Raw genomic sequence first — 17,460 nt, 5'->3', positions numbered from 1 at the left:
TAGCTCACTTAAGTAGTATATTCTAGAGCAGAGATACTGCCAGGTTGTAGGGACTGCAAATTTGTCATTTATTACCTTTCTTGCAAGACAGTCCACTGCTTCTATATAGAGACAGAATTGTATGTCTTCTGTTATTAATAACCTGTTCTTAAGGACCTTCCAAAATGGGAGTTTGATGGAGGTGGGCTGTCTATAATGTGTGCCCCTGTGTGAGATGAAAGATCAAAATCTGAATTTATAAACATCAAAAGCAGAAAAAAATTCTCCAGTACAAGAAAATGTCCTTTTGCTTGATCTTTAATTTTTCTTTAATTTCTCCAAATCTTTTGGGTTGCTAATACCATGACAGGAATGGACCCCATTCCTAAGTCAAAGTACAATTAAAGTTCGTGAAATTGGTATTGTTTCAATCTTTGATGTCAGCCAAAAGTGCTCTTCGCAGCACCCACAATGTGCCCAGTAATGACTCCTTATGCAATTCGTATGGGGTTACATGGATTGGTAACATATCTAAAATTATTATAGATTCTTTTTTGTAAGACCCATTGCTCCTGCTGTTATTGGAACTGTCTGGGTATCTTTCTTCCACATTGCTCTCCTTTCTGCCTGCAGATCCTGATATTTTATGACTTTGTGTCTCTCTGTACGGAACACACTGTAGTCCCTGGGTGTGTCAATTTAAATGATCAATGCTACTCTTGTCTTCTTTTCTTGAACCACTATATCCGGTTTTCTAGCATCTATCTTTTGAACTGTTGGTAATGGCTGATCTCATGTGATATAAACTTTATATTTTTTTATGATGTTTTGTGGGTCACGTTTCCAGTGTTTTTCAGCCACTTCAATACCATAATGTTTGCACAATTCCCAGTGCAACAGTCTTGCCACATTATTATGCCTTTCAGTATACAGTCCTTCTGCCATTATCATATCACAACCAGTAACAAAGTGTGCGACTGTTTACAATTCCATTTTACAAAACCTACATTTGTCTGTTTCTCCCACATGTTCAATGGACTTTGTAAACCAGTGTGTACGTAGCCCACTATCTTGGGCCACAAATATTAACCTTTCATCTGTTGGTTTGAATTCACCTCTCCTTAACCATTCCTATGTTCATTCCTGATCAATATGAGGTTCTTCCAGAAGGTTTCTATACTTTCACTGCATGATTAGATTTATGCTATTGGTGAATCTGGAATCCACAAGGACTTCAATTTTTCTAACATATTCATGACCCTAAAAAGTAAACACCTTCCTCTTACCAAGAAGCAGATACAGGAAAACGATTGTCTATTTCTGACAAGCGAACGTAAGGACAAACTTAGGCCTAAAGACAGTATTTGGCATAACTAGAAATCTTCAGGCCCGGTAACATTATATGCATCCTATCTAATGTACTGTAGGCTTTACAGAATACACATTAAGGCTACCAAATCTATTTTAGGACCAGGTAGTAAAGATACATGACATTATAAAAATATTTGAGCTAAAATAATATAAATAAAAAAAATGAATAAATGTAGAGTGTTCGTGTTACTAATACAGTGAACAAAATTAATGAAGTTAAATTTAAGTCATGGGGGATATACACACGTGAAAGTAAAAGGGGTGATATGTACACTGAAATGCCCTAGTGAATTATATTACATAGGGGAAGCTAAGAGAAAATTCAGGACTAGATTTATGGAACATTTGAGGGATGTGAAAAATCAAAGGAAAGAGAAAATAATATCCTCACATTTTAAAAAAATATCATAATAGTAATGAAAGTTTGTTATATGCTACCATTTTAGAAAAGGTTGAGTGTATTGAGAAGAATGAAATTGTATTAAAACAAAAACTGATGTATAAGGAAAGCATATACATTTTAAAATATAAAACTTTGGTGACTAGAGGCTTAAATAATGAGCTGAATTGGAAGTGTTTGCTTTAAATGAATAATTTTAAGCAAACTGATTAATTGCTTAATTAATTGAATGTAATTTATGGATGTATAAGAAGGGTGTGTTTTTGTACTTGTGTTATTCCTTGAAGGTGGTTACACCAAGGCACTAGAATAAATGTTTGCATTTTACTATATGGTCTTTTGTTTTCCTGGAGTTTTCCATTGTGAGCAGAACTGCTGATACATTTGAAATGTTTGGACACTATACTGTGTAAGGGTTGTCACCATATAATAATGAACTGTCTATAATGCTACAGTCTGGAAAAGGATACAGAGCCTTATATGTCTAGGCACACAATAATACTGGCAGTGCCAAATTGTAAAGCATAATTATCCATTTCATTGTCATTAAGAAAGCTCGTCAACCAAGACCTGGATTCAATTCAATAAAACTGTATTGTGGCAGGTCTAGCATTTTTATTTAAGCGTGGTCAAGTTGTAAGAGTGGAAAGATGTCAACATTTCCCTACATTAGATATTGAGTTTATTGTTCTGTGCATATTGGCAGAGGTGGCAATGTTATCCTTAATGTATAGGAATAATAGATTACTTTTTTCACTCTTTGGGGCTATAATAGATAAAAGTACTGAACAGTATATACAGTGGTTGGATTAGAGAGTGTTTTGTTAATAAATCAAAGTCAATACTAGTAGTAGGTTTACATTATAACATTTTTTTCATCATATCTTAAATCATTAGTGGAAATGAAAACCCTGAAGTATCAGGATATACATATGCTTGAAATAATCTATTCATAAATGATGTCCAATATCTACATAAGCTACCTCTTTGTATGTTTTATGCCAAAATAAGGAATATGATAAAGTTAGGAGTAAACACTCTAGGTTACCAACATCTGAAGTACTTCTCCTTTAGGAACTCTCTAGTGGTGTAACACATTACTGTCTCACTGTAGTGACTCCTTCTATCTTAGTTTGCCTTAAAGACCTGGATCACTTTTTGAAATTAACTCCTTCAAGGTGAGATATGAGAGCTGGAACTTACCTGATCCTTTTTTCACCCTTCTCAGCTGTCCTTTCAGAGGATGCTCAGCACATGATCTTTCTACAGAAGTCTAGAATACAAAGCTAATGCAAAAATTCCTTTCTCCAACTAGCTGTACTTCTAGATTCTAGAACAGTTGTAATCTATTCCTATCACGTATGGTGCCTTCTGTGTGACTGTTTCATTGCTTGGCTACTGGTGTACTTATACATTCAAAGGGCTGCATGCAATCAGAATTAATATCCATTAAAACATCTGCAGTGATGTCATCATGCAATCAGAATCAATATCCATTAAAACATCTGCAGTGGTGTCATCACACACTGCTGCCTTTCTGCTTCCATTACTGTTTTCTCAGCCAAGTAAGGCCTAAAGGGATGCAGCACCCAGTCCCTAACCAGTGGCGGATTTTGCGAGAGGCGCCCCTCCCCTTGTTGTAGCTTGCTAGGACATCGAAAGCACAAGTTGTATGTTCCATTAATTAGTGGATCTTCCAGGTAAGAACTATTCTTCCCTAACAGCAGTAGGTATTTCAGTGAATATACTTGACGCAGTATATCTTTCTACAGTATTTTCCTTCCATTCAACCAGCATAGGATGCAGACATCTCTAAGCGTATAGAATATTTTTCCTCTGGAAAACCAACCACCATCAGAGAATCTCCTTTGTTATCACCATTAAAAGGCGTCTTTTTTGGTGAGGTTATGCGAGCGATTCAACAACTTCAAATGACTCACTGTCTTAGTTATGACATCTTCCTGCTTCAAGTTACTGACTATTTTTAGAACCAGTAGCTTTTCCCTTGACATGTAAATCCATGTTCTGGACTGCTCCTCGCGGAAACTTTAGTACAAGTGTGTGTTTCCTCATTACCATTGAATAATTAGTGTTGCACTGGTTATTTACTGGTTAGAACCAGCTAGCTTTGCTACTTTTATATCTCAAGTATGTAAGTCTCAGCCAGACCTTTAAATGTTCTGGGGCTACATACAATCCACTATTTTGCAAATAAACTGTGCATTCATTCAGGCAGTTTGTTATTGTTTTTGCAGTATGCCTCAAGAATCATCAGCTTCCTGTTTCTTTATAAGTATATTTGTTCCTATTCCTGTTCATTCTCACCATTCTCCTGATGTGTGTATTCTCCCAGTGGAGTGATCTTAGCCAAGGAGCACACTGCCATCATCCTGCAGGACGTTTTGAATACATCTAAGCTGCATCTGCACAGTGATTACAAAGTGTGGTTAATACCCACTATACTCAGTTCAATCTAAGTGCATCTTTGCTCACATCTATACTAGAGAAGACTGCAAGATGCAGTCCCTTGTGAGCTTGTGAGTCGTCAACCCCTGTGTTGTGAAGTTGTATCCACCAGGCAGAGGTTCTAGGGTAGGACTCTGACAACCCCCCCCCCCCCAATGATAATCAACCCTGCATTTGTTGCTTGAACTGGGAAAAGGAAAAAAATAAATTGTTTTCTACATATCATGAAGCTCTTAGTCAAACAATTGTTTCAGGATGTGCTTTAGCAATGAATAGGTATAAGAGTTTCTAGAAGAAATACTTCAGTATAATGGACTTGCTGTATAGGAGAGGTATGAAATGTATTCTCTTTGCTTAAGAATTTGTGAGTTCACTATTAAATGTGTACTGTGCACATCTGATACAAGTAAATTAAACATAGTTATAGTTTGTTAATGGAATTAGTATTATATAACATTTCTGTGGAAAATAGGCATCTTAAGTTCATTTCTGATGGCACTGCCCATTCTTTGCTTTTATACATATTCCTCACCAGATATACTTAAATTTAAATATTTCTTTAAGCCCTAGTCAATAGCTTCCAAAGATGAGGCTAATGTAGGTATACATCTTTCTGTACCTGCTTTAATAACTAAAAGATATTCTGAATTACTGGAGAAAGCTGTTTCCATCTGGATTCACTTTCAGTCTATAGAGACATGCATTTTTAGAATGTCAGCATTTTTAAGATTATTGTTCTACCTCTTGATGAGTTTAGTTATATCTTGCTATGTACTGAATCAGATTTCTGTTCCAGTTAAGGGTAATTTTATAAATTTTACTCTAAATTAATATATACCAGAGCATGAATATGCAGTCATTTATAATTAATGACAATAAAAAATGAAAAATGTTTATGCAGGAAGCAGCTAATAACATTCACCATCATCAAATACTAGTTTACATGATGACATCAACTGACAATTCCTAAAATGACTTATGACTGTGTCAGGTGGTAATAGTAAATGTATGTTAGAGCTATCAGTGTTTTCAAAAAGGATAGTCTCAGTCTGTTGTGACCAAGAGTTATGTTGCAGGTACCTGTCTCATCATATAATGTTTTACCAAAGCATCAGGAAATTATAGTCTATAAGCAGCCCCTATTTTCACATATCAACTCACAAAAGACTCTACTAAAGATGTAAAAGTGGTTTACTAAAAATCACCTCACTGTTATTGCTTTATTAAGTATAGTGAAAAAGCTTTCTGCTGTCTCAAATGAATCAACAATTATTCATGAGCATATCATCTCTCAGAAAAAGTCGATATTATAGAACACATTAATGCACTCTGAACCCACAGGATAGGAAGCTACAAGTAAATGTAAGGACAACATTTTGTTTGCATGAAATGAGGTGTAGGCAATTGGAAAAGAACAGTCTTCCTAAGGAGGCACTGGGGTAAAAAATGATGAAGGTGTTCAAGAATACATGTCAAGCATGAAACTGTTGTCATGGAGGGGGGGGCTTGGTAACAGGGAGACAGGTAGATATTAGATGGACTTTCTAAAAATCATACTCACCAGGCATATGCATTTTAAGTCACTTGACTTACATCTCCTTCACTTCAAGTACTCCCTTCAGGACATGACATTTCGCTGTCACCGGTCAATATGCTAGCATGATGATACTGTATTACAATAAAGAGAATATGACTTTATTTTTGAAAGATTCGTCTAAGAGTTGATGTACACAAAAGAAACTTTACTGTATTTCTCAGAAATAATCACGAGTGATAAATTACATAAATAGTTCATCTGAAAAATATACTGTACTTTTTGTAAATTAATCTGAAAAATATATTGTATTCTGTGCAAGTATTGCATATCATGCCATTTAGAGTACGTTAATACAGAAACTGGATAAGTCAGAAATGATGCCTCAAAATTGCTTTGTGTTATCTAAAGGGTATGTTTCAATTCCATTCAATCTGGTTCTAACACTTTTTCTGTACTTTTATATTGAATTAAATAAAAATAAATAAATTAATAAAAAAATCCTATCCACCACAGTGAAATCCAAGAATCAACCAAAATACTATATAAAAATGCATACTACAAAATATTTTATGGGCAACAATACAAAATTAAACACCTGCTTTTCATCATTTATATTAATTTATTAACTTTAACCAGCTATCTTTCACACTAACATAATCACACTGTACAGAGCTGCACATATGTTTCTCTGTGTGCCTAAGATTTAACGGGAGACTACATGATAGTTCAGAACTACAGTGAGGCAACGACATTTATTCACAATTAGAAAATAAAGTCGCAAATGTTATATATAAATTTCTTTCTTGTTTCTCTCAGGAACTGGTGCCAATCATCTTATATCAAAGTGATCACATACACATCATCATGTGGAACAGAAAAATATATCATTAAGTCACAGCAGCCATGTCCTAATGGCACTCCAGATTGTGAAGTTGTCATGTAAGTACCATATTTTTAATGAAAAAAAAATGTCGGTCTAAACATAAAAAGCATGCCGTGCTTATAAAGATTATTTTAAGGTGCAATTTTTAAAAAGCCATAAGTGATACACCCAGTTTTACTGTTAGCTGTTTAATTAAAATATTGATTTTATGACTGTATTTATTCATTTATTGAGAAATCATTGAATAATGCTTTTATAGGTTCATAGGTTCATAGGTTTTTACTAGGTTGATGACCACAAGAGTCTTTTTAAGCCTAGCCATGCATCCCAAATCTCTTACAAGTTCTGGTACCCTTGATAAGTGTAAGCAGGGGACACAGAATATATAGATAGGATCTTGAGGTGGACTGAAAAGTACATTTTACTTATGCCCTGTATTGTTTTAGTGAGGAACCTCTGTGGACATTCAAATTGTTGGACACGGCCAGCTAGGTACATACCAAAGAGGGTACCATACTCAATGAGAGGTCTGATGAATGCTGAACACAGAGGAACAATGGCCTCCTTGGTCCTAGATGCCACACCCTTCTTCATACGTTGCACAACATAGAATGATTACCTCACTACTATAAACAAGTGATGGTCAAAGGCTAGATTACTGCCTGTGTATGTCCCCAAGTCCCAGACTACTGAGTAAACTCTAAGGGGTGTGTTGTCAATATGATAGTTACCAGGGTGGATGACTTCCTGAAGGATACCATTATGCAGTTCTTGCCATTTAGTTTTAGTCCATGGCTCTGACACCAGCCGTTTGTCTGTGTCAGCCCCTCCTGGAGAACATTTGTGTTGGAGTGATATTCAATAACAGCTCCGAATTCACAATCAACTGCAAACTTAGTCAGCCAGGGACCACTGAAATTGGCTTTGACTTCAGAGAAGTAAATGCCCAAAAGCAGTGGTCCAAGGACTGATCCCTGAGGGGCTCCACCTGTGACTGGCCTCTTTGTAGAGGTGAACTCCCCAATTTTAACTTCCTGGGTCCTGTCTGTTTGTGTCTTCTCTGTCACTGGGTGACATATGGGTTTGCACCTATTCTATTGAATCTGTCAACAAAGCCCAAGTGGGGTATTGTGTCAATGCCTTGGTCAGGTCAAGGTAGGCAGTGTGAACCATTTTTCCCTTATACATTGCTTTGGTGACCTTTTCAAAGAAGTCCACCAGGTTGAGTGGGCATGACCTGCCCTTGGTGAAACCAAACTTGGTCGAGTCCAGTGTCTGGAGGCTTACTATATCACTATTGATCATTTCCATGATCATTTTTTCCATGGCTTTGTATACAAGACTAGTGAGACTTCTGGGTCTGTAGTTTCCAGGGTGTGTAGAAGACCCACCTTTGTGCAGACAGATGACTGTTGCTGTTCTCCATTCATGAGGCATGAAGCCAGTTTGGAGGCTACAGTTAAAATTCCAGTAGAACAGATAGGTCATGTTTCATGCTATTTAAATGCATCCTGAGATACTGTCTGGACCAACTGATGCATTCTTCTTGGCCTTAGAGAGAACATTAAGGACCTGTTCCCTAGTGATAGTAGGGGTAGTTATATTTGATGATAAAAGTTTATAGTACCTTTATGACTGGGTCTGAATTCTAGTTTACTAAGTCATAGTAAATGGCTTTATTTAGCACATTTTTTTCCAGAGGTCAAATTAAAATTTACTTCTATTTGTAAATTAAGTTGACTGAAATGTTAAGAATATTGAAGTTATAAATACAATTGGGAAACTCAAAGTATAAAGTCACAAAAAAAACTGTAAATTCTGCCTGTTAGGCCATAACTGAGATGCAGTGTCCTGCTGAGTCAGTCACTGACCTATAAAAGCGCAAGGTACTAACGTCTATGCATTACATGATTCTGCAGACAAAACCAATGATTTTCCATTTCAAGATCCCACAGAAGTCACATGGAGAAATCAGAGGTATAGTGGGAGAACTTTCACAGTTACACCAAATTAAGGAGGTAGCAACTGATAAACAGTTGCCAGATTCAGTGACAATTTTTATCCTGCATCTTGGCCACAGTCCTAACAGATAGCAGATAATAAACAGAATCACATGTCAAAATCTGATCAGTATCCTGTAGAGTGAAATGAAATGTGCACAGATTAACTGGAGCTACATATGCTGTTCGTCTCTACTGTACTCTCTCTAAACTATACTGCAGTCAGGGATGGGGTATTGCTGAAAGAGAGCTTGTGCAGTATAGTCAGCTGTGTGCCACACAAAGCTACATTTTGGTTAGTGCATACATTAAGGGGAAGAGAAAGCTAAGGAAACATAGCACAGCAGAATGTGAAACCTGCAATGTCATAGTGTACTCTGTACTAGAAAGAATAAGCATAATAACTACAACGTGCAGGAACAGCAGATTATATTCCCTGAAGGCTAAAGGCACATATAGTGCTGGGGAGTTAATGCTATATGAGAGCGGGGTACAGATTTATGCATGCAGTGCACCTAGCACATTTAACAGAAGCCATATATATGGTCATACCAAAGGAAATGGAATGAGGAAGCTACTAAAATACTTCAAGTAAATGAACTATGAATACAAATAAGAGCTATTAAAAATTACCTTAGAAGCTGTAGTAGAAAAAAGGTGCCTAATGACTGTTCGAGAGCCAAAACTATATTCCTCAGAACTATGGGACTACAACTAGCAATGGCAGAAGATAGACTTACTCCAAAATTTTGAAGTACTCCACCACCACCCTACCACCCCTACTGCAGACAGCAATAAAATCTGAAAAATGAGCAAGCCCTTTTTCATGTGCAGGTTTCTTACCGTTTTGTCCGATAAAACTGTTTTGTGAACCCTTTGCTTAGTATTCCCTACCCCCAAAGTATACTAGGCGCAGAGTTAGCATATATCAGTAGCAATGGTATGAGGATACAGCAGAAAACCACTCACAAGATGCTCCAGTCAATAAAACCTATGCAGACTACCTAAAATCCTATTCAGTAAATACTGGGGCAGTTAGCATAACTTGTTGTTGTGTCTTTCGGCTTTTCCCGGTTAGGGGTCGCCACAGCGGAACTCCGGTCCGCTAATGATTGGAAGTGGATTTTTACATGCCAAGTTGCCAGCCCTGACGCACAACCTTCAATGAAGGTGTGCCCATTCACGCATGTCTCCACACAATAGACGCTCTAGCTGAGAATCGAACAGAACAACGTCTTACTGTGAGGCGACAATGCTACCGCTGCACCACCACTGCAGTAGTTAGCATAACTTGTAGAAGTCAGTATTAAGCACTAATGTAACTAATTTAATTATATTTGTTTACCATGGTTGTGCAGTGATCAATATTGACCAGTTTCAGGGTCAGCCTGAGTGAAATACAAAACATTTCACAAACAAAAAAATGCAGAACTGTAACAGAGCAGTTCTGACTAATTACATAGAAAGACTGTGTATATACATTCTGGTGAACAAGCATGTATATATATATATATAATATATATATATATATATATATATATATATATATATATATATATATATATATATATATATATATATATACATACATGTGCACACATACACACACACATACACCACACACACACACACACACACACACACACACACACACACACACACACACACACACACACACACACACGCACACACACACACACACACACACACACACACACACACACACACACACACACACACACACACACACACACACACATACAGACGCACACTTGCACACACACACACACCCACACACACACACACACACACACACACACACACACACACACACACACACACACACACACACACACACACACACACACACACACTCACACTCACACATAGATAGAAATGTTTCTAAAGTGAATCAATCCAGTGATTCTTGAGAGAAGAGAAGAGACTTGGAAAGGAGCTAGGTCAGGTGACATGTCCTGTGTTGAATCAGCAACATTTGGGTTGGATGAAAAAAGTGCTTTTTGAGTTGCATTCTGAATTTGAAATAAGTGTTGATTTCCTTAATGTCAGTGAGGAGAGCTGGCCAAAGAGTAGGTACCTGAGAGGATAAAACATGTGCAGTGCTGTGGAGTTTGGTTCTAGGGATAATGAGAGTTGGTGTGGCCTGTAAGTAGTGTCTCAGGTTGTATGAGGAGTTTTTTTTGTGAAGTCTAGCTGCAAGGGGAGTAAATGTGTGGAGTTGGAATAGTTTGTTGGGATCCCAAAAGTAGTTAGACCTTTGTTTGATGGGTAGCCATTTGGCTTTTTCCAGAGTGATATTGTGATGCTCACAAAAAGGTGAGTTTATAATGAATTGGAAGATGCTGCTAAAGAATGTCTGGAATGTGGCAGTGTTTTTCTTGAAGACAGAAGTGAAAATTGGGGCCAGTATTCAAATTGAGAAAGGAGAATGCCTTTGCCAATAGCTGTTCTACCTAGTTGGGATAGAAAAGGGGAGATCTTTTTTTGGACCAGAAGGGGTGGGGGTCTCACTTTGTCTATATGGAAATGGAAGTTTAGTGACTGATCAAGCCATAGTCCTAGTTATCAGAAGGTGGAGGTTGCCTATATGGAATTCAATAATATCCGAGTCCATAAGGCCACAAAAGTCCAAGTTACACAGACAAAGTTATAAACAAAAGAGTTAACTAACAAAGTCAATTTTATTCAGCAAACATATGACCGTGAACATGACCATGAATTTTTACAAACCCCAGCCTGCTTAATCACTCCTGCGCAGAGAGAACCACAGAATGGTATGAACACTCAACCAGATAGGGGAAATAACAATGACAAATTTACCAAATGATTTAACAGTACCTTAGTTTTTGGTAATGGTGTTGTCAAGGATAAACCCACTTTTAAACAACTGTTGGTCAAATTTGGGAAAACAATCTCTAGGTGTCAGAAGATGCAAATGGAAAATTTGTACCTTCATGAATATTTAAAAGTCAAGAGAATCCCTAAGGGGTTGTGCCTGTGGAAATTCTTAATGCTTTAACCATGGACTGCCCATTGTATAAGGAACTATTGGCTTTATTTGATCGGCATGGATGTGAACTCCTCGACTGCCTGGTCAGGCATAACCAAAGGGAAATTGAATCTTTGATGGTGGAAGTGAACAAGGTGGACCAGTGGTCACCAAGGATTTATTTCCCCAGCATCACAATAAATACTTAGAAATCTTTAATCAAGTTGATAGTGACATTGGCTGCATCAAAAGGAGAAAAGAAAAGAAAGTTTGAACGAGACCGGGTTGAGTACCTGGAGGGGCAAGCATATTGCAAACCTACCACTACCAATAACAATAATCCATTGTATCATGAGTCCAATGAAGAGTTTGGAGATGATGAGGAGGAGGAGCAAAATGTAAATGGACAATCCCCTTTAGAAGAGGATCCTCCCCAAAGATCGGAACATTTGAAGAAACAGAAGGAATGTTCCCAGGATCCACCTCCGGTGCAAATAGTAACATACAAACCCCGGTCCAGGAAGGATGAGTATTTTTATCGGGCACCAGGAAATATTAGATGTGGAACCAGAGGTTATTTTCTCTGATTATACAAACTTCATTGAAGGAGGTAATGATTGGCTGTCTGTAGTGAAAAACAAAGTAGGTGATAATCCTGTATCAGCTTATTTTGTTCTATTAAATAATCTTTTGTTTATAACTTTGTCTGTGTGACTTGGACTTTTGTGGCCTCATGGATTCAGATACTGTTGGATTCTTGTGCAGGTTCTTCTGTTCCTGTGCTTGGTGCCTGTATGGAATGGTTGTGCAGATTAAAGATAGTTAAAGAGTTAAGTGCTTGTTGAATTTTCTGTGGAGTTCCAAAAAGCATATTTTTTTGTCTTGATGGGGTTTAGTAGTTTATGGTTTTTGAGCCACTGGTGCAGCTCATGTTAGTCTGGTAAGAGTTGGCATTGAATGTGTGAGTGGCCTGACCAGTAAATGACCATGACATCAGCATAGAGGATAAGTGGGAGAAGAGGGAGGTCACAAAGACGTTTGTTGATGAATATGGAAAAGAGAAGGGAGCAATAATGGATCCTTGTGATACACCTTTAGTAATATGTGCAGATTCTGTTTGGGAGGATCCTATTTTAACTCTGAAGTGTCTGCCAGTGAGGATGTTTTTAAATCAGGGAGAAATGGCTGGATTGATACAAATTTCAATCTGTTTGTTTTGGAGACAGTAGTGGTCTATGAGGTCAAATGCCTTTGTCAAATCTAGAAATAGGGCACTTGTAAGAAGACCACTGCTAGAGTTTTGCAGAATGTCATCAATTAGGGAGCAAAGTGCTGTCATAGTACTTCACAGATACCAGAATCCATGTAGTTTGGAGGATAGCAGATGGTACTGCTGGATACAGAGGGATAGCTGGGTTTGGACTATCTTTTCAAGAAGTTTGCCCAGAACTGGGAGGAGGGATACTGGACAGAAGTGAGAGGTATTTTTTGGTTGGTTTGCTTTAGTGGGGGTTTAATTAGAACAGTTGTCATGACAGTTAAGGCCTTTGCCTCCCATGCACAAGGTACAAGGTTTGATCATGACTTTCAGCTAATGCCTGTTTAGAGTTTTCATGTTATCCCTATGTCTGTGTGATTCCTCCCACATTTAAAAAACATGCTGTTTCTATCTCAAATTCATCAATGAATGGAGCTGTGGACAGCAGCACAGACTCTACATGGTGCTCTATAGGGGGAAGAGTTGTATAGACCAACTGCTTTGGATGTCTACTATGGTGCACAGTATCCTCAAGATAGAAGAACATGGATTACATGTGAGCCATGGCAGGGCTAGCCACTCAATGGTGTAAAATATGGCTATGACTCTAGGTAATTTGGTCATGTTGACTAGTGTCGCCAAACAGGCATGGGTATTTGCCGGTGATAAGTGGGTTTAGGACCCAGCCTATTACGACCAATACCAGGGACAAATGCTAATGGTGGGAGAGGTGTATATGCCCCTACTGGCCAGTGTGTACCCACCCTATAGCCCAGAAGCCTTGGGTCAATGGTTGCCCAACTTAGGTTACCTGGAATAGCTTTGTTGAGTGAAAGCTGGATGTAAAACCAATCAACCTGCCAAACATGAACCAAGAATTGCTACACTCAATGTAGGTTCACTGACAGGATAGAGCTTGGAAGTGGATGACATAATGGTAAAAGGAGGCTGGACCTCCTATGTATCCAAGAGACAAAGTAGAAAGGTAGTGCAGCAAAGCCACTTGGCTTGGGGCTCAAAGTCTACTACTTAGGAGGAAGAAAGGCTGGAAATGATGTGGGAACTGTGGTGAGAAAGAAGCTTCAGAAGGCAGTGAGAGATGTCATCAAAATTAGTGACAGATTCATGGTAATCAGACTCCAGCCTTATGATAGGGCAGTATTCATAATCTCAGCTTATGTCCCACAGCAGGGTTGTGGTAGTGAGGAAAAGAGTGCATTCAGAGAGCAATTGCAGGACCTACTAGATAAAGCAGGACAACATGAATTGGTTTTGATAATGGTTGATCTAAATGCTTATATTGGGACAGAGAGCACAGGACATGAGGACTGCCTGGGTCCACATTTTATGGGGCAACAGGAATAAAGAAAGAGAGGCCATTCTAGACTACTGTCTGGCAAATTATTTGATAGTAGCCAACATGTGGTTCAGAAAGAGAGACAGTCCAAAGATCACATACAAGAGTGGCCAATATACAACTCAAGTAGGCTTCCTCCTAGTAAGGAAATGGCACTGGGATAGAACAAGTGATTGCAAAGCCATACCCAGTGAAACAGTTGGCCAACAGCATAAATCACTGGTTGAAAAAAAAATCATCTGCAAGCAGTGGTCAGAGAAGGCAATAAGGTCAACAGAGACCATGCTGAAGGCCTGGAAGTTGACTGGATAGGAAGTTCAACAGTTCAATGAATTACTTAGGGCTCTAGCACCTCAAGAAGAGGAAGTAAGTGGAGTTGAAAAGAATAGCAGTGCTTCAAAACAGCTTGTGTGAGGACTACAAAACAGTTATGTGGCTGAGCCAGGTATGGAAATAAGGTACTTAAGGAAAGTTGGTTGTGGAATGCAGAAGTCCAGGAAGTCATCAAAAGAAAGAAGTCATGCAGGAAAAAGTGGGAGATAGAAATGATGAACCAGACTAGGAAGGACTACTGGTTGACTAACAAAGGAGTTGCAATATCAAAGAACAGGGCATCAGAGGCACACTACCAGCTTCTGAAAAGTGACTCAGCAGGTGACACAAAAAAACTCTAACAGGTTGCAAGCCAAAATCAGAAAGAGAAAAAAGATAGTCAGATACCCTTCATAACGGATGCTAACAACAACCTGCTCACCAATCCACAGGACATCAAAGACAGATGGAAGGAGTACTTCTAGCAGCTTTTGAATGAAGAACAGACACAGCCAACAATGAGAGAAGAAGAGGAGCCCACTATAAAAGAAGTTAGAACAGCACTAAGGAAAATTAAGCCAAGGAAAGCATCAGGCTCATATGAGGTCACAGCAGGTAAGATAAAGATGCTCAGTGAGAGGGGTGAAATGGCTGCTGAGGGTAATTATAGCAGCATGGAGAGAAAGGCATATCCAGATGACTGGAAAATAAGCATACTCAGTGTACAAGAATAAAGGGGACATCCACAACTGTGGACAGTACACAGGTATCAAACTCCTGTCACATTGCATGAAAGTTCTGGACAGTGTGATTAATAAATGGATATGCAGAGTAGGAGAAAGTAAGATGGGAAATGAACAGTTCAGATTCAGATCAGGATGCAGCACAACTGACCCAATGTTTGCAGTGAAACAGATAGTTGAGAAGAAGATAGAGATGATGAAAGAGTCCAACTGGGCACCCCTAGACTTGGAGAAAGCATATGACAACGTCCCAAGAAAGCTGATTTGTGGAGTACTGTGGTGCTTTGAAGTCCCATAAACACTGGTAGAATTAGTGCAGGCTATGTACAAGGACCCAATGACTCAAGTATGAACAGTGTTTGGTCTCACAGAGGGGTTCCTAGTGGAAGTGGGTCTGCATCAGGATTCAGCTCTGAGCCCACTGCTGTTCATATTGGTGAAGGATTACATTAGCAAACAGGTCGGAGAGGACAGATCAACAAAGTTGCTGTATGCAGAAAATGTGGCACTACAGACAGACTCTGAGCAAGAATTTCAGCAAAGCGTAGGGGAATGGAATGAAAACTGAAGGCACGTAGGACAAAACTGGGTACAGATAACACAGTGGTAATGGCAGCAAATTGAGGAAATCAGAAGAAGCTGAGAATTAAGCTAGAAGGGAAAATAGTGGAAGAGGTTAACAGCTTCATGTATCTGGGAGGGGTGGTTGAGGAGAAGGGAATGCTGAATGAAGAGGTCAAAACTAGAATCAGAGGGGCTGGAGCCAATTGGCATAGAGTGTCACACATAGTGTATGACAGAAGAATGCCAAAAAAGCTGAAAAGTAAGGTGTACAAAACAGTGTTGCAACCAGTACTACTGTATGGTACAGAAACCTGGGCAGTAAATGCAGGTTAGATGAGGAAGCTAGAGGTGATGAAAATGAAGTGCATGAGCTGGGTGGTAGGGTGCACACTGTGGGACAGAAGAAGAAATGCGGACATAAGAGCAGAAGCCAAAGTAGATCCAATTGTAGAAAAGATCAAAGAGAACAGATTGCGGTGCTCTGGGCACTTGTGCAGAAAAGCAGAAGACAATCTGGAGAAGAAGATTTGGGACAGACAGGAAGAAGGTAAGAGGAAACAAGGGCATCCAGGAAAGATGTGGATGGATTGTGTGAGAGAAGTTCTACTTCAGTCAGGCATGCGTGTTGAAGAAGGCAGGAGCATGGCATTGAGTCAAGAGAGATGGTGACAGTTAACAAAACTCCCTCACCTCATGTAGAAAATCAGATAAAGGGGGTGGACAATGATGATGATGATGGTGAGGAGTGTTCTAAATCTCTGGCATGAAGTTGTGCGACATAGAATCTATATGTGGGTGAGAGGATGACATAGATACTCTCTGCAGTGATATATAAACCAGAGGTTTATGTTATTAGATCCAGGAGGGATGCCAGTGGAAATATTTTCAAGTAGAATAGAAACTTGTTTTTGAAGGGTGCATTTGAAGTTGGAAAGGAGGATGAAGGTGGTGGGGTGAGCAACGCATTGTGCGAGGTGTGGAGTTTATTAATGGAAGATTGGTAAATCCTTTAAGGAAATCTTCTGGAGAAAATTTTGCTGTACCACACTGAATGATGTTTGTAGACAGGGTACCATGAGGAGGTTTTCTTCCTGTAAGTAGATTAACCTCTTTCCAAATGTGTTTGAGGGAATATAAGAGGGTCATTTGTTTCTTTGGAGATTTCTTTGTGCCTCCTGATGGACTTCTTGGCTAAGTTATGCAATACTATAAAGGAGGTGTGGATGCCAGTTGTGGGGGTCTGTTTCTATTTTTGCCATGCTTCATTCCTTAGGGTCAAAAGATGTTTGAGTTCAGTGGATAGCCATTCAGTTTTGGTGGGTTTATAAAATCTGTGCATAAGTAGGAATAATTTATCTTGCAGCTAGAGTAGAAAGTTGGTTAAGCTTACAGCTGCTCTATTAAGATCATGTAAGGAGAGTATATGGCTCCAGTTATGGACTATGAGAAGGGTTCTGAATTTGTTTATATTTGTGCTAGTCTGGTTTATGAAGGCTTTTAATATTGTTTGCAGTTTTCTTGGATGGTTGACAATTGGAAAAGTAACTGGGCAGTGGTAACTTATTGATAGTGGCAGAATG

The 17,460-nt window shown here is 38.8% G+C and overlaps 1 protein-coding gene across 1 annotated transcript in view; it reads left to right on the top strand.

Moving 5' to 3' along the window:
- MMRN2 (multimerin 2) overlaps nucleotides 1-17,460 on the top strand; it is a 275,720-nt gene that overhangs the window by 88,981 nt on the left and 169,279 nt on the right. Inside the window, exon 2 of the mRNA XM_044056501.1 lies at nucleotides 6,570-6,692. Coding sequence (XP_043912436.1) covers nucleotides 6,570-6,692 — 123 coding nt within the window. The remainder of the gene's footprint in view (nucleotides 1-6,569; nucleotides 6,693-17,460) is intronic.

This window comes from Protopterus annectens, chromosome 14.part0 (assembly GCF_019279795.1).
Source record: "Protopterus annectens isolate FY-2018-M chromosome 14.part0, PAN1.0, whole genome shotgun sequence".
Taxonomy (NCBI): domain Eukaryota; kingdom Metazoa; phylum Chordata; order Ceratodontiformes; family Protopteridae; genus Protopterus; species Protopterus annectens.
Note: the sequence above shows the minus strand (reverse complement) of the source record. Positions and strands in the feature narration are given on the sequence as shown.